The sequence below is a fragment of the Oncorhynchus nerka genome, linkage group LG9a, assembly GCF_034236695.1.
Source record: "Oncorhynchus nerka isolate Pitt River linkage group LG9a, Oner_Uvic_2.0, whole genome shotgun sequence".
NCBI lineage: Eukaryota > Metazoa > Chordata > Actinopteri > Salmoniformes > Salmonidae > Oncorhynchus > Oncorhynchus nerka.
The window spans coordinates 4,040,552-4,067,640 of NC_088404.1; the positions used below are offsets into that span (position 1 = coordinate 4,040,552).

The 27,089-nt window shown below is 40.7% G+C and overlaps 3 protein-coding genes across 3 annotated transcripts in view; all 3 read right to left on the bottom strand.

Moving 5' to 3' along the window:
• Nucleotides 1-2,391: 2,391 nt before the first annotated feature.
• On the bottom strand, nucleotides 2,392-10,073 carry LOC135573317 (intestinal mucin-like protein). The gene is made up of 14 exons (XM_065022233.1): nucleotides 9,988-10,073; nucleotides 9,163-9,364; nucleotides 8,664-8,842; nucleotides 8,322-8,391; nucleotides 7,622-7,764; nucleotides 7,501-7,532; nucleotides 6,902-7,070; nucleotides 5,176-5,216; nucleotides 4,865-4,987; nucleotides 4,631-4,729; nucleotides 4,213-4,341; nucleotides 3,940-3,979; nucleotides 2,944-3,064; nucleotides 2,392-2,764 (listed from the first exon to the last, which is right to left on the bottom strand). Exons 2-14 carry the CDS (start codon nucleotides 9,291-9,293, stop codon nucleotides 2,584-2,586), a joined length of 1,458 nt encoding a protein of 485 aa, XP_064878305.1. The 5' UTR covers nucleotides 9,294-9,364; nucleotides 9,988-10,073; the 3' UTR covers nucleotides 2,392-2,583.
• Nucleotides 10,074-18,591: 8,518 nt separating this feature from the next.
• LOC135573441 (mucin-2-like) lies at nucleotides 18,592-21,183 on the bottom strand. Its single transcript, XM_065022770.1, has 4 exons — nucleotides 21,047-21,183; nucleotides 20,590-20,633; nucleotides 18,869-20,351; nucleotides 18,592-18,787 (listed from the first exon to the last, which is right to left on the bottom strand). Exons 1-4 carry the CDS (start codon nucleotides 21,181-21,183, stop codon nucleotides 18,592-18,594), a joined length of 1,860 nt encoding a protein of 619 aa, XP_064878842.1.
• Nucleotides 21,184-21,434: 251 nt separating this feature from the next.
• Nucleotides 21,435-27,089, bottom strand: part of LOC135573442 (mucin-2-like) — a 6,221-nt gene continuing 566 nt past the window's right edge. Inside the window, exons 2-5 of the mRNA XM_065022771.1 lie at nucleotides 25,129-25,320; nucleotides 24,754-24,993; nucleotides 21,731-21,887; nucleotides 21,435-21,571 (exon numbers count right to left, since the gene is read on the bottom strand). Of these exons, the coding sequence (XP_064878843.1) occupies nucleotides 21,435-21,571; nucleotides 21,731-21,887; nucleotides 24,754-24,993; nucleotides 25,129-25,320 (726 nt within the window). The remainder of the gene's footprint in view (nucleotides 21,572-21,730; nucleotides 21,888-24,753; nucleotides 24,994-25,128; nucleotides 25,321-27,089) is intronic.

A 27,089-nucleotide genomic window follows, 5' to 3' on the forward strand; every position in this document is an offset into this window, starting at 1 on the left:
TTCATTAAGGGTAAATGCAGATAGTCCAGGTAGCTATTTAACAAACTATTTATCAGTCTTATGGCTTGGGGCTTGTTGCATCGGCACCGCTTGCCAGACGGTAGCAGAGAGAACAGTCTATGACTAGTGTGGCTGGAGTCTTTGACCATTTTTAGGGCCTTCCTCTGACACCACCAACACCACCTGGTACAGAGGTCCTGGATGGCAGGCAGCTCGACACCAGCGATGGACTGGGCCGTACGCACTACCCTCTGTAGTGCCTTGCGGTCGGATGCCAAGCAGTTGCCATACCAAGCGGTGATGCAGCCAGTCAAGATGCTCTCAACGGTGCAGCTGTAGGACTTTTGGAGGATCTGAGGCAAATGAACACCTCCCAATATCCATCTGTACCTGAGAGTAAATATCATTGATCATGATTAAAAACTAAAGAAGGCCAATCACGCTCCCCTGCAGTGTATCCGCCAGGTAGCTGCCTCGTATAGACTTCCCCACCCTCACCTGGATAGACCTTCCAAACAGGAAGTCCTTTATCCAGTTATACGTTCTACCAACTACCCCCATTAAACCAAGCTTGATTAGCAACCCCTCCTTCCACATCATATCGTACGCTTTCTCCACATCAAAACAGACAGCCACAACCGTCTCCTTGTTCACCTGGGCCTTACTAACCTCTAATTCTAAGCACAGTCTTATGAGATGCAGGAGACCTGGTTCGAACCCAGTCAGTCACGAGAACAAGATGAAATAGATCAGAAAGGCTATCCTTAGAAGAGCTATGACAGGGCTAATTGTGACACTCCCTTCTAACGCAATATCTACCATATTCAAAATGAATTCAAGTATTGAATTTGAATATTCAATTATATTGAAAGTAAATTTGAAAACTAAATCCAATTTTCACTAAATTCCGTTTCAAATCATGAAATACAAGTTAAGTTTATGACTTCAATTAGTGCGTTACAAATGCAATTTTTTAAAATTCAAATTCAATATCCCAATAGAAATGCAAAATTGGCCTCCTGAGTGGCGCAGCAGTCTAAGGCACTGCATCGCAGGGCAAGAGACGTCACTACAGATCCTGGTTCGATCCCAGGCGGTGTCGTATCCGGCTGCGACCGGTAGACCATTGAGGTGCCGCACAATTGGCCTAGTGTCATCTGGGTTAGAGGAGGGTTTGGCCGGCCGGGATGTCCTTGTCCCATCGCGGTCTAGCGAATCTTTTTGGTGGGCCAGGAGCATGCATGCGTTATCTCTCTGCTCCATGTCCTTACAGAACACCAACAAGCTCCTATCTCTCTGCTCCATGTCCTTACAGAAAACCAACAAGCTACCATCTCTCTGCACCATGTCCTTATAGAACACCAACAAGCTACCATCTCTCTGCACAATGTCATTATAGAACACCAACAAGCTCCCATCTCTCTGCACAATGTCCTTATAGAACACCAACAAGCTACCATCTCTCTGCATCATGTCCTAATAGAACACCAACAAGCTACCATCTCTCTGCACCATGTCCTTATATAACACCAACAAGCTACCATCTCTCTGCACAATGTCCTTATAGAACACCAACAAGCTCCCATCTCTCTGAACCATGTCCTTATAGAACACCAACAAGCTCCCATCTCTCTGAACCATGTCCTTATATAACACCAACAAGCTCCCATCTCTCTGCTCCATGTCCTTACAGAACACCAACAAGCTCCCATCTCTCTGCACAATGTCCTTATAGAACACCAACAAGCTACCATCTCTCTGCATCATGTCCTAATAGAACACCAACAAGCTACCATCTCTCTGCACCATGTCCTTATATAACACCAACAAGCTACCATCTCTCTGCACAATGTCCTTATAGAACACCAACAAGCTCCCATCTCTCTGCTCCATGTCCTTATAGAACACCAACAAGCTCCCATCTCTCTGCTCCATGTCCTTTTGACTTCTAAATTGATGATACCCATTGTTTTTTGAAGAATATAACTTATAAATGACTAATCAACTGAGTTCAACTGTCGTAGCCCATCAGAACCCAGAATTTAAGATTGTTTTATTCCATTGTTGGTAAACGACATAATTGTTAACAAAAACTCTATTGCCTCAAAACATAATTAAAACTATCATTTTGATATCATGGATGGTCAGTTCTTAAATCCATGGCCTGTCTATGAACCTGAGAGTGGTTACATTTCTCCAGCCCCATTCTTCAGCTTTTTGCCAAAACACTGGCAGGGTGACCACTTTGTTATTGTTTGAATTGCAGATTGCCCCTTTTAATAGTAACCGTTATGTAATGAATACGTTCTTTATTAAATACTATGTGTACTGTTTCCCTAGTCACACAATGACGCACTTGACAATATGAAATAAAACAAGAAAGATAATGACTTCATGCTTCTTCATCAGTTTAATAGGTTTGCATAATGTCTATGATAGTGTAGAGAGAAAGGACATGCAGTTCGTGAAAGTAGCCTATATGATAATGAGACAGACCCTATTGGTTCCCCTAGATAAAACTATTTCATATTCCATGCAGTTAAGGTAAATAAGAACATTTTAAAAGACTTAATTCGTCAAGGCCTAATCTAAGTGGTTCTTCTTGTCACACTCAGAGTCATGGCAGCCACACTTATCAATGTAAATGTAGGACTGCATGATCTTCTTCCCATCAGGGCAGACCATCTCCACCTTCCTCTCACTGGTAGACATCTCTTGACAGCAGGAGCAGGAGTGCATCAGGGTGTTTTTCTCTGCAGAGTACCTAGCAAACAGGACACACAAACAACACTGTTAGAAACATAGGTCACCTCCCATTGAAATCTTACTCTTCAATCCAATTCCCACGTACACATTTCTGCAAAACCCAAATGCATGTTGCGTTTGTTTCTGTTTGCTTTTTTGGCGTGTGTGTGTGTGTTCTTATTTAGAGTTTGTACTCACATAGAAGATGTTCCACAGGATCCCCCGCAGGCTGAGATTTCCACCGGCACAGAGGACCTGCAGTTATTCACCTCTAGGTAGGTGGTGGTGTTCTTCACATCACAGTGACTGATTAAAGTGCCTGTGGAGGTAGACAGAGTTAAGGAGGACATTTTAAAGTGGTGAGTTTCCCCCTTACTATGTAAAGATGGACTAAAGATGAGCAACTTGAAAAAGTACATCACATCTGTATTCAGTTTCATCTACAGTAACTCAACATTGATTTATTGTGTCATAAGAGGTCAGGCTCATAAGAGGTTATGTTCATAAGAGGTTATGTTCATAAGAGGTCAGGCTCATAAGAGGTCAGGCTCATAAGAGGTCAGGTTCATAAGAGGTCAGGTTCAAAAAGAGGTCAGGTTCATAAGAGGTTATGTTCATAAGAGGTCAGGCTCATAAGAGGTCAGGTTCATAAGAGGTCAGGTTCATAAGAGGTTATGTTCATAAGAGGTTATATTCATAAGAGGTTATGTTCATAAGAGGTTAAGTTCATAAGTGGTCAGGTTCATAAGAGGTTATGTTAATAAGAGGTTATGTTCATAAGAGGTTATATTCATAAGAGGTTATGTTCATAAGAGGTTAAGTTCATAAGTGGTCAGGTTCATAAGAGGTCAGGTTCATAAGAGGTTATGTTCATAAGAGGTCAGGTTCATAAGTGGTCAGGTTCATAAGTGGTCAGGTTCATAAGAGGTCAGGTTCATAAGAGGTCAGGTTCATAAGAGGTCAGGTTCATAAGAGTTCAGGTTCATAAGAGGTCAGGTTCATAAGAGGTCAGGTTCATAAGAGTTCAGGTTCATAAGAGTTCAGGTTCATAAGAGGTCAGGTTCATAAGAGGTCAGGTTCATAAGAGTTCAGGTTCATAAGAGGTTATGTTTGACTAGTAGATCTGACATATAAACGAAAAATACAACAAATCATGAATATTTATAAATGAATCATTATATTGTTTTAACTTACAGGTTGTGCAACATCCATTTGCATCAGTTTTCTCAGTTCCCTGTGAAAAAGAATAGTGTACAGCTCAATTTGGATATGACTAGTTACAGTCTATTGAGCTAGAGAACACAGTATAGATGTTATAATGGAAAACTATGATCATCTATGAATATGTTACTCGGGTGTAAATTCAATATAACCTCCAAGTTACTATCAAATGAAGCAAGCAGTATATTTAGGTATAGTTACTTTACTTCAAACAAACACATTCAACCAGTTTCCTCATCTACTTACAGGGACACAGTCCTCTGGACGGAACACTGGGCATTTCAATTTGGATTCCACAACGATGAACTGGCTGTTTGTCTTTGTGCATTCATACTTCACACAGCGGTCACTAGGGGGCGACCAAAACTTCCCAAGCTGTCAAGTAGCAAAAAAATAAATGTTGGTAATTTAATACTGTACGTTATAAAAACATAAATGAATAAGAGTTGATAAATAATTTATAAACTTTTCAGAAATATCTACATCATTATTCAAAAATGTAAACAAACATTAACTTCTTAAGCATTTACACCTTTAACATTTATGAGAATTTCTAAGCAATTATAGGTTCTCATTATTGATGTCATTCGTCCCTTTGACATTTCACAAAGATATCTGATATTAAAAATAATCTGATTTGGGTGCATTATCTCATCAATGTCACCTGAATGATGTGAGATGTGGCATCTGGGAGACCGACAACACAGTCCTTCTGTACACACGTTCCACAACATTTCTCAGGTGCGACTTCATACTCATAACCCTGGAGGAGAATCAACATGGTGACATCATTAGGGGATTTCCTTCATATAAACCTGGAATATTATACTGTATAGCCAACCATGTAAAATGGTTCACTTATGTTAAACCGAGTTCGCAATTATCCTGAGTACAGTACCGTTGGGCAGGTGGTGTAACAGTTGATTTGGGCACACTCAACAACATATAGCTTGGAGACTGGATCCTTTTTAGGACCACACTTGCACTCCTCACAGGTGCCGTTGGGAACATTTTCACCAAGCTGGAGAATGAGAGTTAGTGTCATGCACTGAAGCAACAATTCAGCCTGGGGCCACAGTGGCTCTCAGGATTACTTAAAGGGGCAATCTGTAATTGGTACATCAATATTTAGGTTTATTTTATACAACATTTACAAATTATTTATTGTCATATGGCTCTGAGTGATATCAAAGAAGTTTCACTTCTCACCGTGTATTCAGTATTGTTGTGGACACAAACAGGTTTGGCCACTGAAAGAACACACAATAAAAGGGTCAGAAAATGGTTGAGACATAACAGTTGTTGAACGGTTAAGTTAGTCACAATTCCTGCACCATGTTACCATCATGACACCTGCACCATGTTACCATCATGACACCTGCACCATGTTACCATCATGACACCTGCACCATGTTACCATCATGACACCTGCACCATGTTACCATCATGACACCTGCACCATGTTGCCATCATGACACCTGCACCATGTTACCATCATGACACCTGCACCATGTTGCCATCATGACACCTGCACCATGTTACCATCATGACACCTGCACCATGTTACCATCATGACACCTGCACCATGTTACCATCATGACACCTGCACCATGTTACCATCATGACACCTGCACCATGTTACCATCATGACACCTGCACCATGTTACCATCATGACACCTGCACCATGTTACCATCATGACACCTGCACCATGTTACCATCATGACACCTGCACCATGTTACCATCATGACACCTGCACCATGTTACCATCATGACACCTGCACCATGTTACCATCATGACACCTGCACCATGTTGCCATCATGACACCTGCTCCATGTTCCATGATAACCTATTTACATTAATCCTGGGCCATGTAATCATTAGCTCCAGGTTGAATGTTAAAGTCAAAGTACACCTGATATGTTTGAGACACCTGTGCCATTTCCATTCATGGAATAGAAATATGAAGTCACTGTTTTATCACTTTACAAAGTTTTTAAATTATGGTGCATGATGGTCCAATGACACCTGCACCAATGACATGGTCAATAACCATGGTCCAATGACACCTACCATGTCCAATGACATGGTCCAATTCATGGTCCAATGACATAGTCCAATGACAGGGTCCAATAACATGGTCCAATAACATGGTCCAATAACATGGTCCAATGTTTGGTCCAATGACATGGTCCATTAACATGGAATGGAAATATGAAGTCACTGTTATCAATAACAAAGTCCAATAACATGGTCCAATAATGGTCCAATGACATGGTCCAATGACATGGTCCAATGACATGGTCCAATGACATGGTCCAATGACATGGTCCAATGACATGGTCCATTGACATGGTCCAATGACATGGTCCAATGACATGGTCCAATGACATGGTCCAATAACATGGTCCAATAACATGGTCCAATGACATGGTCCAATGACATGGTCCAATGACATGGTCCATTGACATGGTCCAATAACATGGTCCATTGACATGGTCCACTGACATGGTCCATTGACATGGTCCAATAACATGGTCCAGTGACAGGGTCCAATAACATGGTCCATTGACATGGTTATGAGTTTTCTTTGTTGTTACTTTTAAGGTTGGAATCAACATGCAGAACCTCCAGCAGAAAGAGAGGTAAGAAACCATTGGTCCACCAGCTCAGGGACAAGCTACACTAATCACAGTCTGGTGATTATGTCACAGAGTTATGGCACATTTATGAACCCTTTATAAAGCACGTTATAGATGCTTTGTAACACCTTTATGTAGTGCCTATGAAGGCTTTATGAAGTAGCTAGAATGAAGAGCTGTTTGGTGCTAACATTACACTCCTTGTCATATGCCAAACATTTAGCACAAGCAGACTTGTACCCGGGTTACCTGGTAGCACGTTAAGGTGCCTCTCTATCCTGCCTCTACTCACCACATGTATTTTTCTGACAGCAGTCCACCGTCTCGTTGACCAACACCTCACCGTACTTCTTACAGGTAACAATTTCTTGGGGCGGACATTTCACTGGTTCACACTGGACACTCAGTGTGTCAGCATTACACGTGCACTTCTGGCAGTTACTGTACCAAGTCTCACCAAACTGTGTTGGGACAAAACAAACACTGTTAGCAGAGACTTCAAATTTATTAAGACGAGGACTGGCCACCCGTCAGAGCCTGGTTCCTCTCTTGGTTTATTCCTAGGTTTCTGCCTTCTAGGGAGTTTTTCCTAGCCACTGTCTTTCTGCCTCTGCATTTCTTGCTCTTTGAGGTTTTAGGCTGAGTATGTGTAAAGGCTTTGTTGCTGCTGCTGATGAAAAAAGGGCTTTATCAAATACATTTGATTGATTATTATAACAATAGGGCTCCAGCCTCTTCAGGGCTGGACAACTTACAATCCCCAATGAAACTAGTAAACTGATTAAAATAATGGGGGTTCTATACAGAACCTTTTTGTGGGCCATAATGTGAAGTGAGCTGTTGAACCATTTCTTCTGACAGATTCATTGTGGTATACATCCACATTATTACCTGTTTGGGTTTTCCATCAGGTCCTGTGCATCCTTGAAGGGAAAATAAGATCTTAGGTCATACATGCTGGTACTTTGAGACACAATTAAACAATGTATTCCTTAAACTGACACATCCTTACCACAGTCACGAACACAGGTGTCAGAGAATGTGTTGAACAAGATGGTACCCTCAGGGCAGAAACAGCCCTCCATGAATGAGTCACATACAACGTCACGGGCCATTTGTGCTCCTTGACATGGATGCACATATTTTTCATTGTATCTAAGACAAGAAAAAACATTTTTTTACAGACTAGAAACCTTGGTATAGAATGGAAACCTTTAAGAATGCATGTTCATTAGGTAGAGGTATAAAATAATGAGATGGGAATGAGACGAGATGGGAATGAAATGGGAATGAGATGAGATGGAAATGAGAATGAGATGAGAATGAGATGAGATGGGAATGAGATGAGAATGAGATGATATGGAAATGAGAAAGAGAATGAGATGAGATGGGAATGAGATGGGAATGAGAATGAAATGGGAATGAGAATGAGATGGAAATTAGATGAGAATGAGATGAGATGAGATTGGAATGAGATGAGATGGGAATGAGATGAGAATGGGAATGAGATGGGAATGAAATGTGATGGCAATGACATGAGATGGGAATTAGAATGTAATGAGAATCAGATGAGATGGGAATGAGATGAGAATGAAATGGGCATGAGATAAGATGGGAATGAGATGAGATGGGAATGAGATGAGAATGGGAATGAGAATGTGATGAGTATCAGATTAGATGGGAATGAGATGAGATGGAAATGAGATGGATACCTTGAATTGCATGTTGGCTGGATAGTAGAGCCACATGCCTTATACACTTTGGTCTTAGGGCATGTCAGATCTATATTATGGTCAAGATGGAATGAAAGGCAAAACAGTATGTACACAATTTGTAAATGCAGGTTGTCAAAATACAAATAATTAATGTAAATCGTAAAGTTATTAGAATTATTTAAAATCGTATTAACATCTATCCTGCATCCGAAATGGGAAACTATTCCCTACTTAGATCACTACTTATGGCAGGAGCCTGGTCAAATGCAGTGCACTATGTAGGGAATAGGATCCCATTGGGGACACAGATCCTTATTGGATATGAAAGTCCTTCCCTACCACATGTTCCATTAGTTGATTTCCTCCAGTCGATACAGACTCCAGCTCCTGCACACCTCACAGCGTAGGCTTCCAGGCTGGAGCAGCCGATTGAGATATTTGGCATGTGGCAGACATCAAACTTACAGGCCTCGAAGAAGGGTTGTTGTGGGATAACGTCATGGCATTGCTTAAAGACCCTTCCAAAATAAAGAACCCATTTAAGTTATTATATCGGACTAACCCAAATGGGGCATTTAACATGTCACAACAGATTTCTTACAAATATTGATTACTGTATGCCTTACACGCTAAATTATTTGTGAAGCATCTATGAAGTTCCTATGAATATGACATATTTTAGACGGCATAAACAGTCTAAGTTATGGAACAACAACCCATGCTTTACCGGAGAGTTTACAGACTTGTATGTAAACAGTGTCATAGCAACCTCAATCAGATTCCCTTGTCTTTGTAATATAGCTGTCTCTTTGTGTTATTACAAGGTTACACGTCTTACGGGCTAAGTATGATGTCACAGATTGATGTCTTTCCTGACGGGCAGGTTGGAGGCTTAGGGGTAGGTAGGGTAGGGGGTTGCCGTTCACAGTAGGGTTTTTTAACATCAGGAATCTTCCATTCATGAGCCATCCCAGGACATGATGGGTCAATCTTTCCATTCGGTAATCTGCAATCGTTTTTCCTGATATTGTCACAGGTACCTTTATAAAGGTACAATAAATATGGGAATGAGAAAAAACACAAGTTATTTTATGTCAGAAACAGCTGCTCATAACTTTAAGCCTACCTACAGTATCTTTTAATATTTTTTTCTATCATTGTAACTATACAGTGAACTCTTTAAGGCCATAGAAATGCAATAACACGCAACAAAATAACGTTAAATCATTGCAACAAACGTTCAGTTTACTCACAGAGTACTACAAGCTGTTCATCTGATTCATACTTAAAGTGTTTTTGGTCTACACAATGGATGCATCCCAAATGGGACCCTATTCCCCCTGGTTAAAAGGAGTGAACTACATTGGGACCCTATTCCCCCTGGTTAAAAGTTGGTTAAAAGGAGTGCACTACAATGGGACCCTATTCCCCCTGGTTAAAAGGAGTGCACTATAATGGGACCCTATTCCCCCTGGTTAAAAGGAGTGCACTACAATGGGACCCTATTCCACCTGATTAAAAGGGGTGCACTACAATGGGACCCTATTCCCCTGGAACCCTAAAAAGAGTGCACTACAATGGGACCCTATCCCCCTGGTTAAAAGGATTGCACTACATTGGGAACAGTGTCCCATTTGGGATGCAGTAAAGCCTACATACTTACCACACTGCCCCTCTGTGTTGTTGTGGAATAGGAGTTTGGCAGGGTTACACTGAACATAAGGGACTTAAACATCACTGTTGCTTTAATGGCAGGGATCTTCAACAGTAACTCTACCCCAGTGCTGGTGATCATGAGGTCTTCATTAGAAAAGGTTGGGAAGATCTGATTTCCATTGATATAAACCTGGTGAATGATAAGGAAAACATTACATTACGAATGAGAATAGAGAACAGAATAACATTACAATAATGTAGATAAGATATGAACAGTTTCCAGAACTAAATGAAGTCACAAGAAGAGTTGGTAGTCTGTTAATAATTTGTCAATATAATGAAATTCTTTGAAATGTCATGGGAATGTTTCAGATACCTTGATGATGGTCTTGAGTTAATGTGATGGCATCATCAAAGTGGTTAACCAATATGTAATGTTGCTAAATAACTATTTGTAACTACTGTAGTGTACAAATTACATTTGTCGTAGTCGGCAAGTTCAGATATCCCTATTAATCAATACCCCCACGTTACAAAAAGTAAATAAGTAAATAATAGATTTCAAAATATGAAGCTAGATTATTTTAAGTCTTAAAGTGGTATGATAATGTCTATATCAAAGAATGTCTATTTCAAAGAATGTCTGTATCAAATAATGTCTGTATCAAAGAATGCCTGTATCTAAGAATGTCTGTATCAAAGAATGCCTGTATCTAAGAATGTCTGTATCAAAGAATGTCTGTATCAAAGAATGCCTGTATCAAAGAATGTCTGTATCAAAGAATGTCTGTATCAAAGAATGCCTGTATCAAAGAATGCCTGTATCAAAGAATGTCTGTATCAAAGAATGTCTGTATCAAAGAATGCCTGTATCAAAGAATGCCTGTATCAAAGAATGTCTGTATCAAAGAATGCCTGTATCAACGAATGCCTGTATCAAAGAATGCCTGTATCAAAGAATGTCTGTATCAAAGAATGTCTACATCAAAGAATATCTATATCAAATTGCACTTTTTAAAGTGTATAAATGTGAATAATAGCACAGTTATAATTACCATATTTGTTGTCACGTTTAATCTCTTCGGAGTAAGAACGATTTTGTAAGACTTGTAATTGACAATCAGAGACTGAGGGCAGGTCGCATGTCCAGACGGATCGCAGTTATAGTTGTCGATGATGACACTGAAGTTCTGTCGAGGAACTATTTCTTTAACCAAACGTAGGTGCAGTTTTCCTGGAAACTGTAATATTGGCCATCAAATGTGACGTAATGAGGGTCTCCCCATCCATAGCATATACCTGAGAGATAGAACAGAAGAAGGAAACAAATAGATAGATCTCTCATCAATACAAGAGTTTAAAGTCCTACTCCAGTCTCCTTTTCACCTCATTTAACACCTGATTTACTGAACACAGCAGCTGGTCGAGGTATCCTCATGAAATGGCACAAGCTGATAACATCACAATGTCACTATCAGATCAGACCAAGGGTGCAACTTTCACTGGGGACGGGGGTGGACGGGGCATGTCTCCCCACTTTCTGAAATTTCATTTTTGTTCCCCCCCAGTTTAATCATTGTAATGTGATACAAAACAAGGCAACGCTGCGCTTTAGGACCATGCGGACACCTCTGAGTGGTCGAGTAGGGTGTTTGGAGTGTTTATCCGACTGGAGACAAATAATAATGATAATGATTATGCCTCCCCCCCCCCACTTCTAAAACCAAAGTTGCGTCACTGGATCAGACCAACTCCTTGAAGTTTTATACTTGGGATATCACTTTCCAACAGGAAATGTTTTGGAGGAAAAACAAGTACACTTGGAGTAATACGTATTTGTAGAAGGTGGGAACAGAAGATAATTAAAAACATTACGTTTTGAACTTACATTCACATTCGTAGTGATAGCAGCAACCTGATTCGTCATAGACTTTCACTGGTGGGTATCCATTTTCACACACAGGCTTTTCGACAGACTCACAAACCACAAACTTTGTGGTAATTACACCCCTGTGGCAAGTCTGAGTAGTGCAGTTGTCTGTCTTCCAAGTCTCACCATCCTAAAGTTGAAAATGTGTGTTTTAGTCCTGAAAGTAAACACACTACGTACTATACAACACTATGAACTACACAATACTATGAGCTACACAACACTATGAACTACACAACACTATGAACTACACAACACTATAAACTACACAACACTATAAACTACACAACACTATGAACTACACAACACTATAAACTACACAACACTATGAACTACACAACACTATGAACTACACAACACTATAAACTACACAACACTATGAACTACACAACACTATAAACTACACAACACTATGAACTACACAACACTATGAACTAGAACAACACTATGAACTACACAACACTATGAACTAGACAACACTATGAACTACACAACACTATAAACTACACAACACTATGAACTACACAACACTATGAACTACACAACACTATGAACTAGACAACACTATGAACTAGACAACACTATGAACTACACAACACTATGAACTACACAACACTATGAACTACAACACTATGAACTAGACAACACTATGAACTAAGAAACACAATAATTCTGTTTATTTTATTTCATTACCTTTCTTGGTGGAATGACATATTCACAGCCCTTGTAAGGTGTAGTCGGGGACAATGTAGATGTTGTAGAATGTGTAGCTTCTGTTGTTGTTGAGACAGTGCTGACTGTAGTTGAGACAGTGCTGACTGTAGCTGAGACAGTGCTGACTGTAGCTGGGGTCGTAGAGGGACATGGTCTGGCTTGTTTCTCAACAACACAACTTGAGTTACAGTAGGATGTGAAACACCAGCCTGCCCCATCAGTCTCATTATATATCAAGGAACCTAAACATAAACATAATATTAGTAATAAATAGATATTAAATGAAGTGTATGAATGCAATATGTAGTCAGAATTAATCATTTTAATGAAGGAAGCTTTCACTTACCAGCAGGGAAATTTAGATTTTTATATGTGCAAAAACATAACGTGGTAGGGCTTGTGGTCGTGGTAGGGGTTGTCGTTGGGGTAATGATAGGGGTTGTTGTTGGGGTAATGATAGGGGTTGTTGTTGGGGTAATGGTAGGGGTTGTTGTTGGGGTAATGGTAGGGGTTGTTGTTGGGGTAATGGTAGGGGTGGTTGTTGGGGTAATGGTAGAGGTTGTTGTTGGGGTAATGGTTGTTGTTGGGGTAATGGTAGGGGTTGTTGTTGGGGTAATGGTAGAGGTTGTTGTTGGGGTAATGGTAGGGGTTGTTGTTGGGGTAATGGTAGGGGTTGTTGTTGGGGTAATGATAGGGGTTGTTGTTGGGGTAAAGGTAGGGGTTGTTGTTGGGGTAATGGTAGAGGTTGTTGTTGGGGTAATGGTAGGGGTTGTTGGGGTTGGGTTGTAATGGTAGAGGTTGTTGTTGGGGTAATGGTAGGGGTTGTTGTTGGGGTAATGGTAGGGGTTGTTGTTGGGGTAATGGTAGGGGTTGTTGTTGGGGTAATGGTAGGGGTTGTTGTTGGGGTAAAGGTAGGGGTTGTTGTTGGGGTAATGGTAGGGGTTGTTGTTGGGGTAATGGTAGGGAGAGTGCCTGGGGTAATGGTAGGAGTTGTGGTTGGGTTTGATTTTGTTGCTGTAGTTGTTGTTGGACTTTCTGTGGTGGTTGTTGTTGTTGTTGTTGTTGTTGTGGTAGTAGGTGCTGTTGATTCTGGACCAGTTGTAACTTCCTCTGTTACTTTTGTTGTTGTGGATGGAATTGTTGGTGTAGTTGTGGTTGTTGGACTTTCTGTTGTTGTTGTTGGAGGTTCTGTTGTTGTGGTTGTTGTTGTTGCAGTAGTTGTTGTTGGATTTTCTGTGGTGGTGGTTGTTGTTGTTGTTGTCGTGGAAGTAGGTGCAGTTGATTCTGGACCAGTTGTAACTTCCTCTGTTACTTTTGTTGTTATGGATGGAGTCGTTGACTTAGTTGTTGTTGTGGTTGATGGGATTTCTGTGGTGGTTGTTGGTGTAGTGGTTGTTGTGGGAGTTGTTGATTCTGGACCAGTTGTAATTTCCTCTGTTGTTTCACTTGTTGGAGAATATGTTGTTGTCTTAGATGTTGTTGTGGTTGATGGACTTTCTGTGGTGGTTGTTGTTGTTGTTTTGGTGGTAGGTGTTGTTGATTCTGGACCAGTTGTAACTTCCTCTGTTACTATTGTTGTTATGGATGGAGTCGTTGACTTAGTTGTGGTTGTTGGAATTTCTGTTGTTGTTGTTGTTGTTGGGGTAGTTGTTGTTTGACTTTCTGTTGTTGTTCTTGTTGTTGGGGTAGTTGTTGTTTGACTTTCTGTTGTTGTTCTTGTTGTTGGGGTAGTTGTTGTTGTTTGACTTTCTGTTGTTGTTGTTGTTGTTGTTGTTGGGGTAGTTGTTGTTGTTGGACTTTCTGTTGTTGTTGTTGTTGGGGTAGTTGTTGTTTGACTTTCTGTTGTTGTTCTTGTTGTTGGGGTAGTTGTTGATGTTATAATGGTTGTTGTGGGCCTTTCTGCGGTGGGAGGTGTCTCATTGCTACAAACATCAACACAACATCTGACTCTGATCTCATAGTTGTAGCATATTGGTGGGATGCCTTGATCCTTGTTGCGGCATATCAGTCCAACTGAGGGATTGCATTCAACATTTTGACCTAGTTCGCCAAAGGAACATAGATGTTGTCTTTGGCTCTGCATTCTACTTCCTTCGGTTGGCTACAAATATTAATTCCAGATTTCCTTATATTTTCTATGGTTTCAAAATCTCCTCCTTCTGGTCCAACAGAGGGATAGTATTTGCTAATCCAGTCTGACCATTCACAGACAGTCTTGGTCAGGCAGTGTGGAGTAGTAGTGGGTGAAGTGGGTGTTGGTGAAGTAGGGGTTGTTGAGGGCGTAGTGGAAGGGGTTGTTGTCAGAGTAATGGTTGTTGTGGTTGTTGTTGGTGGTGGTGTAGTGGTTGTTGTGGTTGTTGTTGGTGGTGGTGTAGTGGTTGTTGTGGTTGTTGTTGGTTCTGGACCAGTTGTAATTTCCTCCGTTGTTTCACTTGTTGTGGTATATTTTGTTGACATAGTTGTTGTTGTTGATGTTGGACTTTCTGTTGTTGTTGTTGGACTTTCTGTTGTTGTTGTTGGGGTAATGGTAGGGGTTGTTGTTGGGGTAATGGTAGGGGTTGTCGTTGGGGTAATGGTAGGGGTTGTCGTTGGGGTAATGGTAGGGGTTGTCATTGGGGTAATGGTAGGGGTTGTTGTTGGGGTAATGGTAGGGGTGGTGGTTGGGTTTGATGTAGTAGTTTCTTCTGTCTGTGTTGTCAAGTTTGAGATTTGCTTTTCTGTTGGTTTTGTGTATGGTGGATTTGTGACTACAGTGAAGGCTGTTGTTGTGGTAGATGCTTTGGTGGTTGCTGTTGTTGTAACCTCAGAGGTAGTCCTCGTCTGAGTTGTTGTTGTGGTAGTAGTTGGGGTAGTAGTAGGGGTTGTTGTTGGTGGAGTTGGGGTTGTCATTGGGGTAATGGTAGGGGTTGTTATTTGGGTAGTAGTAGGGGTTGTTGTAGGTGTTGTTGATTCAGGACCAGTTGTAATTTCCTCTGTTGTTTCACCTGTTGGAGAATATGTTGTTGTCTTAGTTGTTGTTGTGGTTGATGGGCTTTCTGTGGTGGTTGTTGTTGTTGGACTTTCTGTTGTTGTTCTTGTTGTTGGGGTAGTTGTGGTTGATGGGCTTTCTGTGGTGGTTGTTGTTGTTGTTGTGGTTGTGGTGGTAGGTGTTGTTGATTCTGGACCAGTTGTAACTTCCTCTGTTACTATTGTTGTTATGGATGGAGTTGTTGACTTAGTTGTGGTTGTTGGAATTTCTGTTGTTGTAGTTGGACGTTCTGTTGTTGTTTGACTTTCTGTTGTTGTTCTTGTTGTTGGGGTAGTTGTGGTTGATGGGCTTTCTGTGGTGGTTGTTGTTGTGGTTGTGGTGGTAGGTGTTGTTGATTCTGGACCAGTTGTAACTTCCTCTGTTACTATTGTTGTTATGGATGGAGTTGTTGACTTAGTTGTGGTTGTTGGAATTTCTGTTGTTGTTGTTGGACGTTCTGTTGTTGTTTGACTTTCTGTTGTTGTTCTTGTTGTTGGGGTAGTTGTTGTTGTTGGACTTTCTGTTGTTGTTCTTGTTGTTGGGGTAGTTGTTGTTGTTTGACTTTCTGTTGTTGTTGTTGTTGTTGTTGGGGTAGTTGTTGTTGTTTGACTTTCTGTTGTTGTTGTTGTTGTTGTTGGGGTAGTTGTTGTTGTTTGACTTTCTGTTGTTGTTGTTGTTGTTGGGGTAGTTGTTGTTGTTGGACTTTCTGTTGTTGTTGTTGTTGTTGGGGTAGTTGTTGTTTGACTTTCTGTTGTTGTTCTTGTTGTTGGGGTAGTTGTTGATGTTATAATGGTTGTTGTGGGCCTTTCTGCGGTGGGAGGTGTCTCATTGCTACAAACATCAACACAACATCTGACTCTGATCTCATAGTTGTAGCATATTGGTGGGATGCCTTGATCCTTGTTGCGGCATATCAGTCCAATTGAGGGATTGCATTCAACATTTTGACCTAGTTCGGCCAAAGGAACATAGATGTTGTCTTTGGCTCTGCATTCTACTTCCTTCGGTTGGCTACAAATATTAATTCCAGATTTCCTTATATTTTCTATGGTTTCAAAATCTCCTCCTTCTGGTCCAACAGAGGGATAGTATTTGCTAATCCAGTCTGACCATTCACAGACAGTCTTGGTCAGGCAGTGTGGAGTAGTAGTGGGTGAAGTGGGTGTTGGTGAAGTAGGGGTTGTTGAGGGCGTAGTGGAAGGGGTTGTTGTCAAAGTAATGGTTGTTGTGGTTGTTGTTGATGGTGGTGTAGTGGTTGTTGTGGTTGTTGTTGGTGGTGGTGTAGTGGTTGTTGTGGTTGTTGTTGGTTCTGGACCAGTTGTAATTTCCTCTGTTGTTTCACTTGTTGTGGTATATTTTGTTGACATAGTTGTTGTTGTTGATGTTGGACTTTCAGTTGTTGTTGTTGGACTTTCTGTTGTTGTTGTTGGACTTTCTGTTGTTGTTGTTGTTGTTGGGGTAATGGTAGGGGTTGTCGTTGGGGTAATGGTAGGGGTTGCCATTGGGGTAATGGTAGGGGTTGTTGTTGGGGTAATGGTAGGGGTTGTTGTTGGGGTAATGGTAGGGGTTGTCTGGGGTTGGTAGGGGCTTGCCATTGGGGTAATGGTAGGGGTTGTTGTTGGGGTAATGGTAGGGGTTGTTGTTGGGGTAATGGTAGGGGTTGTTGTTGGGGTAATGGTAGGGGTTGTTGTTGGGGTAATGGTAGGGGTTGTCGTTGGGGTAATGGTAGGGGTTGTCATTGGGGTAATGGTAGGGGTTGTCGTTGTAATGGTAGGGGATGTCGTTGTAATGGTAGGGGTTGCCATTGGGGTAATGGTAGGGGTTGTTGTTGGGGTAATGGTAGGGGTTGTTGTTGGGGTAATGGTAGGGGTTGTCGTTGGGGTAATGGTAGGGGTTGTCATTGGGGTAATGGTAGGGGTTGTCATTGGGGTAATGGTAGGGGTTGTTGTTGGGGTAATGGTAGGGTGGTGGTTGGGTTTGATGTAGTAGTTTCTTCTGTCTGTGTTGTCAAGTTTGAGATTTGCTTTTCTGTTGGTTTTGTGTATGGTGGATTTGTGACTACAGTGAAGGCTGTTGTTGTGGTAGATGCTTTGGTGGTTGCTGTTGTTGTAACCTCAGAGGTAGTCCTCGTCTGAATTGTTGTTGTGGTAGTAGTTGGGGTAATGGTAGGGGTTGTCATTGGGGTAATGGTAGGGGTTGTTATTTGGGTAGTAGTAGGGGTTGTTGTAGGTGTTGTTGATTCAGGACCAGTCGTAATTTCCTCTGTTGTTTCACCTGTTGGAGAATATGTTGTTGTCTTAGTTGTTGTTGTGGTTGATGGACTTTCTGTGGTGGTTGTTGTTGGAATTTCTGTTGTTGTTGTTGGACGTTCTGTTGTTGTTTGACTTTCTGTTGTTGTTCTTGTTGTTGGGGTAGTTGTGGTTGATGGACTTTCTGTGGTGTTTGTTGTTGTTGTTGTGGTGGTAGGTGTTGTTGATTCTGGACCAGTTGTAACTTCGTCTGTTACTATTGTTGTTATGGATGGAGTTGTTGACTTAGTTGTGGTTGTTGGAATTTCTGTTGTTGTTGTTGGACGTTCTGTTGTTGTTTGACTTTCTGTTGTTGTTCTTGTTGTTGGGGTAGTTGTTGATGTTATAATGGTTGTTGTGGGCCTTTCTGCGGTGGGAGGTGTCTCATTGCTACAAACATCAACACAACATCTGACTCTGATCTCATAGTTGTAGCATATTGGTGGGATGCCTTGATCCTTGTTGCGGCATATCAGTCCAATTGAGGGATTGCATTCAACATTTTGACCTAGTTCGGCCAAAGGAACATAGATGTTGTCTTTGGCTCTGCATTCTACTTCCTTCAGTTGGCTACAAATATTAATTCCAGATTTCCTTATATTTTCTATGGTTTCAAAATCTCCTCCTTCTGGTCCAACAGAGGGATAGTATTTGCTAATCCAGTCTGACCATTCACAGACAGTCTTGGTCAGGCAGTGTGGAGTAGTAGTGGGTGAAGTGGGTGTTGGTGAAGTAGGGGTTGTTGAGGGCGTAGTGGAAGGGGTTGTTGTCAAAGTAATGGTTGTTGTGGTTGTTGTTGGTGGTGGTGTAGTGGTTGTTGTGGTTGTTGTTGGTGGTGGTGTAGTGGTTGTTGTGGTTGTTGTTGGTTCTGGACCAGTTGTAATTTCCTCTGTTGTTTCACTTGTTGTGGTATATTTTGTTGACATAGTTGTTGTTGTTGATGTTGGACTTTCTGTTGTTGTTGTTGGACTTTCTGTTGTTGTTGTTGGACTTTCTGTTGTTGTTGTTGTTGTTGGGGTAATGGTAGGGGTTGTCGTTGGGGTAATGGTAGGGGGTTGTCATTGGGGTAATGGTAGGGGTTGTTGTTGGGGTAATGGTAGGGGTGGTGGTTGGGTTTGATGTAGTAGTTTCTTCTGTCTGTGTTGTCAAGTTTGAGATTTGCTTTTCTGTTGGTTTTGTGTATGGTGGATTTGTGACTACAGTGAAGGCTGTTGTTGTGGTAGATGCTTTGGTGGTTGCTGTTGTTGTAACCTCAGAGGTAGTCCTCGTCTGAATTGTTGTTGTGGTAGTAGTTGGGGTAATGGTAGGGGTTGTCATTGGGGTAATGGTAGGGGTTGTTATTTGGGTAGTAGTAGGGGTTGTTGTAGGTGTTGTTGATTCAGGACCAGTCGTAATTTCCTCTGTTGTTTCACCTGTTGGAGAATATGTTGTTGTCTTAGTTGTTGTTGTGGTTGATGGACTTTCTGTGGTGGTTGTTGTTGGAATTTCTGTTGTTGTTGTTGGACGTTCTGTTGTTGTTTGACTTTCTGTTGTTGTTCTTGTTGTTGGGGTAGTTGTGGTTGATGGACTTTCTGTGGTGGTTGTTGTTGTTGTTGTGGTGGTAGGTGTTGTTGATTCTGGACCAGTTGTAACTTCGTCTGTTACTATTGTTGTTATGGATGGAGTTGTTGACTTAGTTGTGGTTGTTGGAATTTCTGTTGTTGTTGTTGGACGTTCTGTTGTTGTTTGACTTTCTGTTGTTGTTCTTGTTGTTGGGGTAGTTGTTGATGTTATAATGGTTGTTGTGGGCCTTTCTGCGGTGGGAGGTGTCTCATTGCCACAAACATCAACACAACATCTGACTCTGATCTCATAGTTGTAGCATATTGGTGGGATGCCTTGATCCTTGTTGCGGCATATCAGTCCAATTGAGGGATTGCATTCAACATTTTGACCTAGTTCGGCCAAAGGAACATAGATGTTGTCTTTGGCTCTGCATTCTACTTCCTTCGGTTGGCTACAAATATTAATTCCAGATTTCCTTATATTTTCTATGGTTTCAAAATCTCCTCCTTCTGGTCCAACAGAGGGATAGTATTTGCTAATCCAGTCTGACCATTCACAGACAGTCTTGGTCAGGCAGTGTGGAGTAGTAGTGGGTGAAGTGGGTGTTGGTGAAGTCGGGGTTGTTGTGGGGGTAGGGGTATGGGTTGTGGTTGTGGTAGGAGATGAGAAAACAAATACTGTTGTGGTCGGTGCTTGAGTGAATATCTGTGTTGTTGTAACACTTGGTGTAGTTGTTGGAGTTGGGGTGCTGGGACAGGGGTTCATAATCCGGACAATAGTTCCATTCTCTTTGCAGGTGGCAGTAATACAGGTCCCGTCACCGTCAGATGTGTGATATACGGTCGCTCCATACGGGTATGTTCTGCCGTCGTAGAAACAATAACAAGCTGCAATAGGATTTTCACAAGGAACACAAGTTATTATCATGTAATTATCTTGTCATGTTACCTTCTTGGTAATAATGTAGGCCAATGTTTCAGTTATTATCATGTAATCATCTTGTCATATTACCTTCTTGGTAATAATGTAGGCTAATGTTTCAGTTATTATCATGTAATCATCTTGTCATGTTACTTCTTGGTAATAATGTAGGTTGATGTTTCAGTTTGTAGTGGTTTTCCTTACCTTGGACATCATAGCTGCAACTGACCTCAGTTGATGAACAACGACTTGAAAAAGAAAGAGGGAGGTTACAGTACCTTTCAAAGTCGAATAAAATATGAAGAGCTATTTGTTATGAAGTACAAAACAATGTTATATGTTATATTCACAATAAGGTATTAACAGGTCAAATCACAATAAGGTATTAACAGGTCAAATCCCAATAAGGTATTAACAGGTCAAATCCCAATAAGGTATTAACAGGTCTAAATCCCAATAAGGTATTAACAGGACAAATCCCAATCTTTGAAAATCATAATCAATTAAATAGTAGGAAAGCCTCTTTGTAGGTGGACTATTGACATTGCCTTATCTGACCAGAGATACAGGTTACCTTAAGGCTTATACCAACTGTATTAAATCCTATGTAATGTAAATACAGTATCTATGTATTTATCAAAATGTTGATCTGAAAGCATACCATGTCTGACAGTTCTCCTTGGAAGGTATAACCTCTCCATCGTTGTAATGAGTTCCATCTCCATCGTAGCAACCACAGTCCTTCTTACTGACACACTTCATGGTACTTTCTTCCAAATAAGGCTGGGCGAAGGACATTTTGGATAGCAACCTTTAAGATAAAAACAGTCGATTTAATCCAGGACACCTGCACAGATTAGATCATCCTCATGGTATCTAGTTCTAACACCAAAGCTGTAATGGATATGATATTTCAATATTTGTATTTAGTTTTCAGTATAGATGAACAAGGGAGGGAGGAGTTATTACATATTTTATACTGTACATTTGTTTAACAACTTGGAATGTAAATTGTCCAAATCAAACGGCCAAGCTGTTATGAAGGGCTCTTAGTTACCTTCCAGTGCAGGGATCTGACTGGAGCATGTTCCTGAGGGATTCTTGCAGGTCTTCATACAGGGGTATCCACACGGATTATAATGCCACTCACACTCACCAATAGGGTTGTAGAAATCACAGAACAGAGCTGGTGAAATAAAAACATGTCACATTTTAACTGAACCAGGGTCCTAAAAGATTGATTGAACAGTTACACATTGAAATCATAAATTGGTATTTTGTCCCGATAGCTAAACAATCCCACCTATCCATCAATCAATTGTCCCACTCAAAGCAAATGACTCACGGCAGATATCTGGTGTCCTCCACTTGATACAAGCCCCTGCCTCGTTACAGGCCTGGGCGTAGGCTGCTACAGCTGTACAGAAACACTCGCAGTCTCCCCCAGTGTCACAGGCACACGAGTCCCTCACACAGGCATCATGGAATGGCGTGGGGTCCACCTTTTAGGAAGATGCATTAAGCCATCATTTATTTATTCATGCATTGCTCAGCTTGTTGAAGAGACTACAGATGAACTATTGACGATGATTATTATTGGGTTGGATGGCTGACTTTATGTTTTTGTTATCTGTTTTGTACTACTTTTGTTGTTGTCTATTATGGTGACTGTGTGGACATTCACACGATTATTGACAAACCAATTTTATTGGAAAGATTTTTCCATAAAACCTGAGTATAAGCTGTAATGGTTGTTGAAACTCTAAGACTATCGATACTGACAGAATAAGAACAAGTCTTTGATACTAATTACTAGTCTGCAGCTAGAATTCGGTATCATTGAATACGAAGACCGACAACTGCCGACACATCTAATCTATAACGAATGAATGTTACTCTGAACTATCCTTTCTAACCACGGCAGAGCGAGAGAGAGGGGCGGACTAACTCTCCAACAGAAACAAACTTTTCAACAGAGATCCTGACAACATACTGAGCGTAAATATATATATATTGATTGCAATCATTCCCGAATGAGTGAGCGTTCAGGTGCAAAGGATTAGCATTTCAATTGTTATAATTATCAACCTTGTAGTTTCTCATCTCAGTCGACCCCACTTCCCTTTGTCCACCAAGCTGCGATGCCGGTTTAGCCCACTAGGCACATTACACTGTTGTTTCCTTGTAACCATATCTACTGTTTGTTTGTGCATTTCTGTGAATTACTTAGTTTGTAAATAAATTATTTAAGACAATTGATGTAATAATGACTCAGAGAGAAGACTGGGTTCCTGCAGATAACCAACAATTTATGACGTTTGGAATGAGACTAACACGAGGTAAAGAATAATTAATCAATTTGAAGACTGATCAGATATAAAAATATCTGAAAGTTATATTAGGAAAATTATAACTTTGTAATCTGAATATTTTCCTTGGTGCCCCGACTTCCTAGTTAATTACAGTTCCATGATTAATCAGTTTAATCGCGTAATAATAATTACAGAGAGATATTTGATAAATAAATCTTCAGTTTTAATGATGCCAAAGAAACGACTCTATGGAAAGGGGAGACTCCTGTGAACAAGATGGTGAAGGTAAGCCACACAAACGAATGGAAGTATGGAGGTTGTTTTTGTGGTAACTAAAACTAACTAAAAATAAGGGGTTAAAAAATATGCATCCCCCCCCAAAAAAAATGGTTTTATTCCTGAGCTTTCTTAAATCTCCTAAATATACAACAGACACTTCAACATCTTATTCCTTATGATTTATTGTTGACTGTCTGTTTTTGCCATTCATGAATGTGTTGTTAAGGTTTGTAGTAGTAAAGGCCAAATTTAATATTTTAAATGTTTTCTTTCGAAATATATATTTTTGAAACATAAAGGGGTCCTACAATTCAAAATGAAATATCTAAATGATCCATAGTATTACTATTTTAAAACAATTCCATATGTAACCCCCCCCTCCCCCCAACGGTGTAGACTTTTAACAGAAAATTACAATTTTCACCAAATGTAAATACCAATGTAGCCAAGATGCACAAGTCATAGCCTTTGTACAGACAGCTTGTTTTAACCTGCCGACTGCATGTATCTGCTGTACTGTCTATTGAATGTATCTGCTGTACTGTCTATTGAATGTATCTGCTGTACTGTCTATTGAATGTATCTGCTGTACTGTCTATTGAATGTATCTGCTGTACTGTCTATTGAATGTATCTGCTGTAGTATCTATTGAATGTATCTGCTGTACTGTCTATTGAATGTATCTGCTGTAGTATCTATTGAATGTATCTGCTGTACTGTCTATTGAATGTATCTGCTGTACTGTCTATTGAATGTATCTGCTGTAGTATCTATTGAATGTATCTGCTGTACTATCTATTGAATGTATCTGCTGTACTGTCTACTGAATGTATCTGCTGTACTCTCTATTGAATGTATCTGCTGTAGTATCTATTGAATGTATCTGCTGTACTGTCTATTGAATGTATCTGCTGTACTGTCTACTGAATGTATCTGCTGTACTGTCTATTGAATGTATCTGCTGTAGTATCTATTGAATGTATCTGCTGTAGTCTCTATTGAATGTATCTGCTGTAGTCTCTATTGAATGTATCTGCTGTAGTCTCTATTGAATGTATCTGCTGTATTCTCTATTGAATGTATCTGCTGTACTCTCTATTGAATGTATCTGCTGTAGTCTCTATTGAATGTATCTGCTGTACTGTCTATTGAATGTATCTGCTGTACTGTCTATTGAATGTATCTGCTGTAGTCTCTATTGAATGTATCTGCTGTACTGTCTATTGAATGTTTCTGCTGTACTGTCTATTGAATGTTTCTGCTGTACTGTCTATTGAATGTATCTGCTGTAGTCTCTATTGAATGTATCTGCTGTAGTCTCTATTGAATGTATCTGCTGTATTCTCTATTGAATGTATCTGCTGTACTGTCTATTGAATGTATCTGCTGTACTCTCTATTGAATGTATCTGCTGTAGTCTCTATTGAATGTATCTGCTGTAGTCTCTATTGAATGTATCTGCTGTAGTCTCTATTGAATGTATCTGCTGTAGTCTCTATTGAATGTATCTGCTGTAGTATCTATTGAATGTATCTGCTGTAGTCTCTATTGAATGTATCTGCTGTAGTATCTATTGAATGTATCTGCTGTAGTATCTATTGAATGTATCTGCTGTAGTCTCTATTGAATGTATAGGTTATGGAAATGCAGGTGTTTATACGTGTGCCTATATGTCTTAGTTTATATCAGCTGCACTACGTCGACTTCCTAACAACTTCGGTTGGTATGGCAAGAAAGTATTGAATCTATATTGAATAGTATCTGCTGTGTACTGTACCTGTGAGTGGCAGGCTGAGAAAACGTTACTGGTGATGATGCTGCAGCGTTTCAGAGACCAGGACTGCCTGTATGATCTTAAAGTGCATGGGTTTTTTATGACATCAGCGTTGGGGCAACTGGGTGACACTTTCCAGCTGTTCCCAAACTCCAGAGCTTCAACAACCACTTCCTGGTTTCTGGACGTGAAGTCGTTCTTTCCATTACCGTCGTAGTTACCACACAGACCACACACTTGGCCCTGGAAGGAAATTAAACATTTAAAAATAATAACCCGTAGATAATCAAACATCACATTGTTTTGTAAGCCAATGCAAATGCTAAACAAAGATACAGTGGCATCAGTGGTTCAAAATGTCCTATTCTAGTCACTCACCTGGAAGGTAGAGCTGAGTTTGATGAACAGGCTATTCTTCTTGTCCCACATGAGGATCAGGCCATTTTCAGCCTCAACAACAACATAGAGACCGATAGAGTGGACCTGGTATGGTACGTCAACCCCGTTCTCTTGTTTGATCACTTTTACAGATTCATCTGCTAGTATGATCTCATTGTTCTGTAAGACAGAAACAGAAAGTGTTCATTGCTAATGTAATACTAGTAGACAGGTTTACACTGTGGTGGTGCTGGATTTAACACTACCCAGGGTTTTATTACACTGTGTTGTGCTGGTGCTGGATTTAACACTACCCAGGGTAACACTGTGGTGGTGCTGGGTTTTACACTGTGGTGGTGCTGGGTTTTACACAGTGTCGGTGCTGGGTTTTACACTACCCAGGGTAACACTGTGGTGGTGCTGGGTTTTACACCATCCAGGGTAACACTGTGGTGGTGCTGGGCTTTATACTATCCAGGGTTACACTGTGGTGGTGCTGGGTTTTACACTACCCAGGTTAACACTGTGGTGGTGCTGGGTTTTACACTATCCAGGGTTTTACACTGTGGTGGTGTTGGGTTTTACACAATCCAGTTTGTACACAGATATAACATGATTTGAAATTCTACTGTCCAAATACATATCTAACACTAACCCTAACTAACATAACTAACCGTAACCCTGATACATAGCTAACCCTAACCCAAATACATAGCTAACCCTAACCCAAATACATAGCTAACCCTAACCCTAATACATAGCTAACCCTAACCTTAACCCTAATACATAGCTAACCCTAAGTCTAATACATAGCTTACCCTAACCCTAACCCTAACCCTAATACATAGCTAACCCTAACCCTAATACATAGCTAACCCTAACCCTAATACATAGCTAACCCTAACCCTAATACATAGCTAACCCTATCCCAAATACATAGCTAACCCTAACCCTAATACATAGCTAACCCTAACCCTAATACATAGCTAACCCTAACCCAAATACATATCTAACCCTAACCCTAATACACAGCTAAACCTAACCTTAACCCTAATATCAAATCAAATCAAATCAAATCGAATTTTATTTGTCACATACACATGGTTAGCAGATGTTAATGCGAGTGGAGCGAAATGCTAGTGCTTCTAGTTCCGACAATGCAGTGATAACCAACAAGTAATCTAACTAACAATTCCAAAACTACTGTCTTATACACAGTGTAAGGGGATAAGGAATATGTACATAAGGATATATGAATGAGTGATGGTACAGAGCAGCATACAGTAGATGGTATCGAGTACAGTATATACATATGAGATGAGTATGTAGACAAAGTAAACAAAGTGGCATAGTTAAAGTGGCTAGTGACATAAGAATGCAGTCGATGATCTAGAGTACAGTATATACATATGCATATGAGATGAATAATGTAGGGTAAGTAACATTATATAAGGTAGCATTGTTTAAAGTGGCTAGTGATATTTACATCATTTCCCATCAATTCCCATTATTGAAGTGGCTGGAGTTGGGTCAGTGTCAATGACAGGTGTTGGCAGCAGCCACTCAATGTTAGTGATTGCTGTTTAACAGTCTGATGGCCTTGAGATAGAAGCTGTTTTTCAGTCTCTCGGTCCCAGCTTTGATGCACCTGTACTGACCTCGCCTTCTGGATGATAGCGGGGTGAACAGGCAGTGGTTCGGGTGGTTGATGTCCTTGATGATCTTTATGGCCTTCCTGTAACATCGGGTGGTGTAGGTGTCCTGGAGGGCAGGTAGTTTGCCCCCGGTGATGCGTTGTGCAGACCTCACTACCCTCTGGAGAGCCTTACGGTTGAGGGCGGAGCAGTTGCCGTACCAGGCGGTGATACAGCCCGCCAGGATGCTCTCGATTGTGCATCTGTAGAAGTTTGTGAGTGCTTTTGGTGACAAGCCGAATTTCTTCAGCCTCCTGAGGTTGAAGA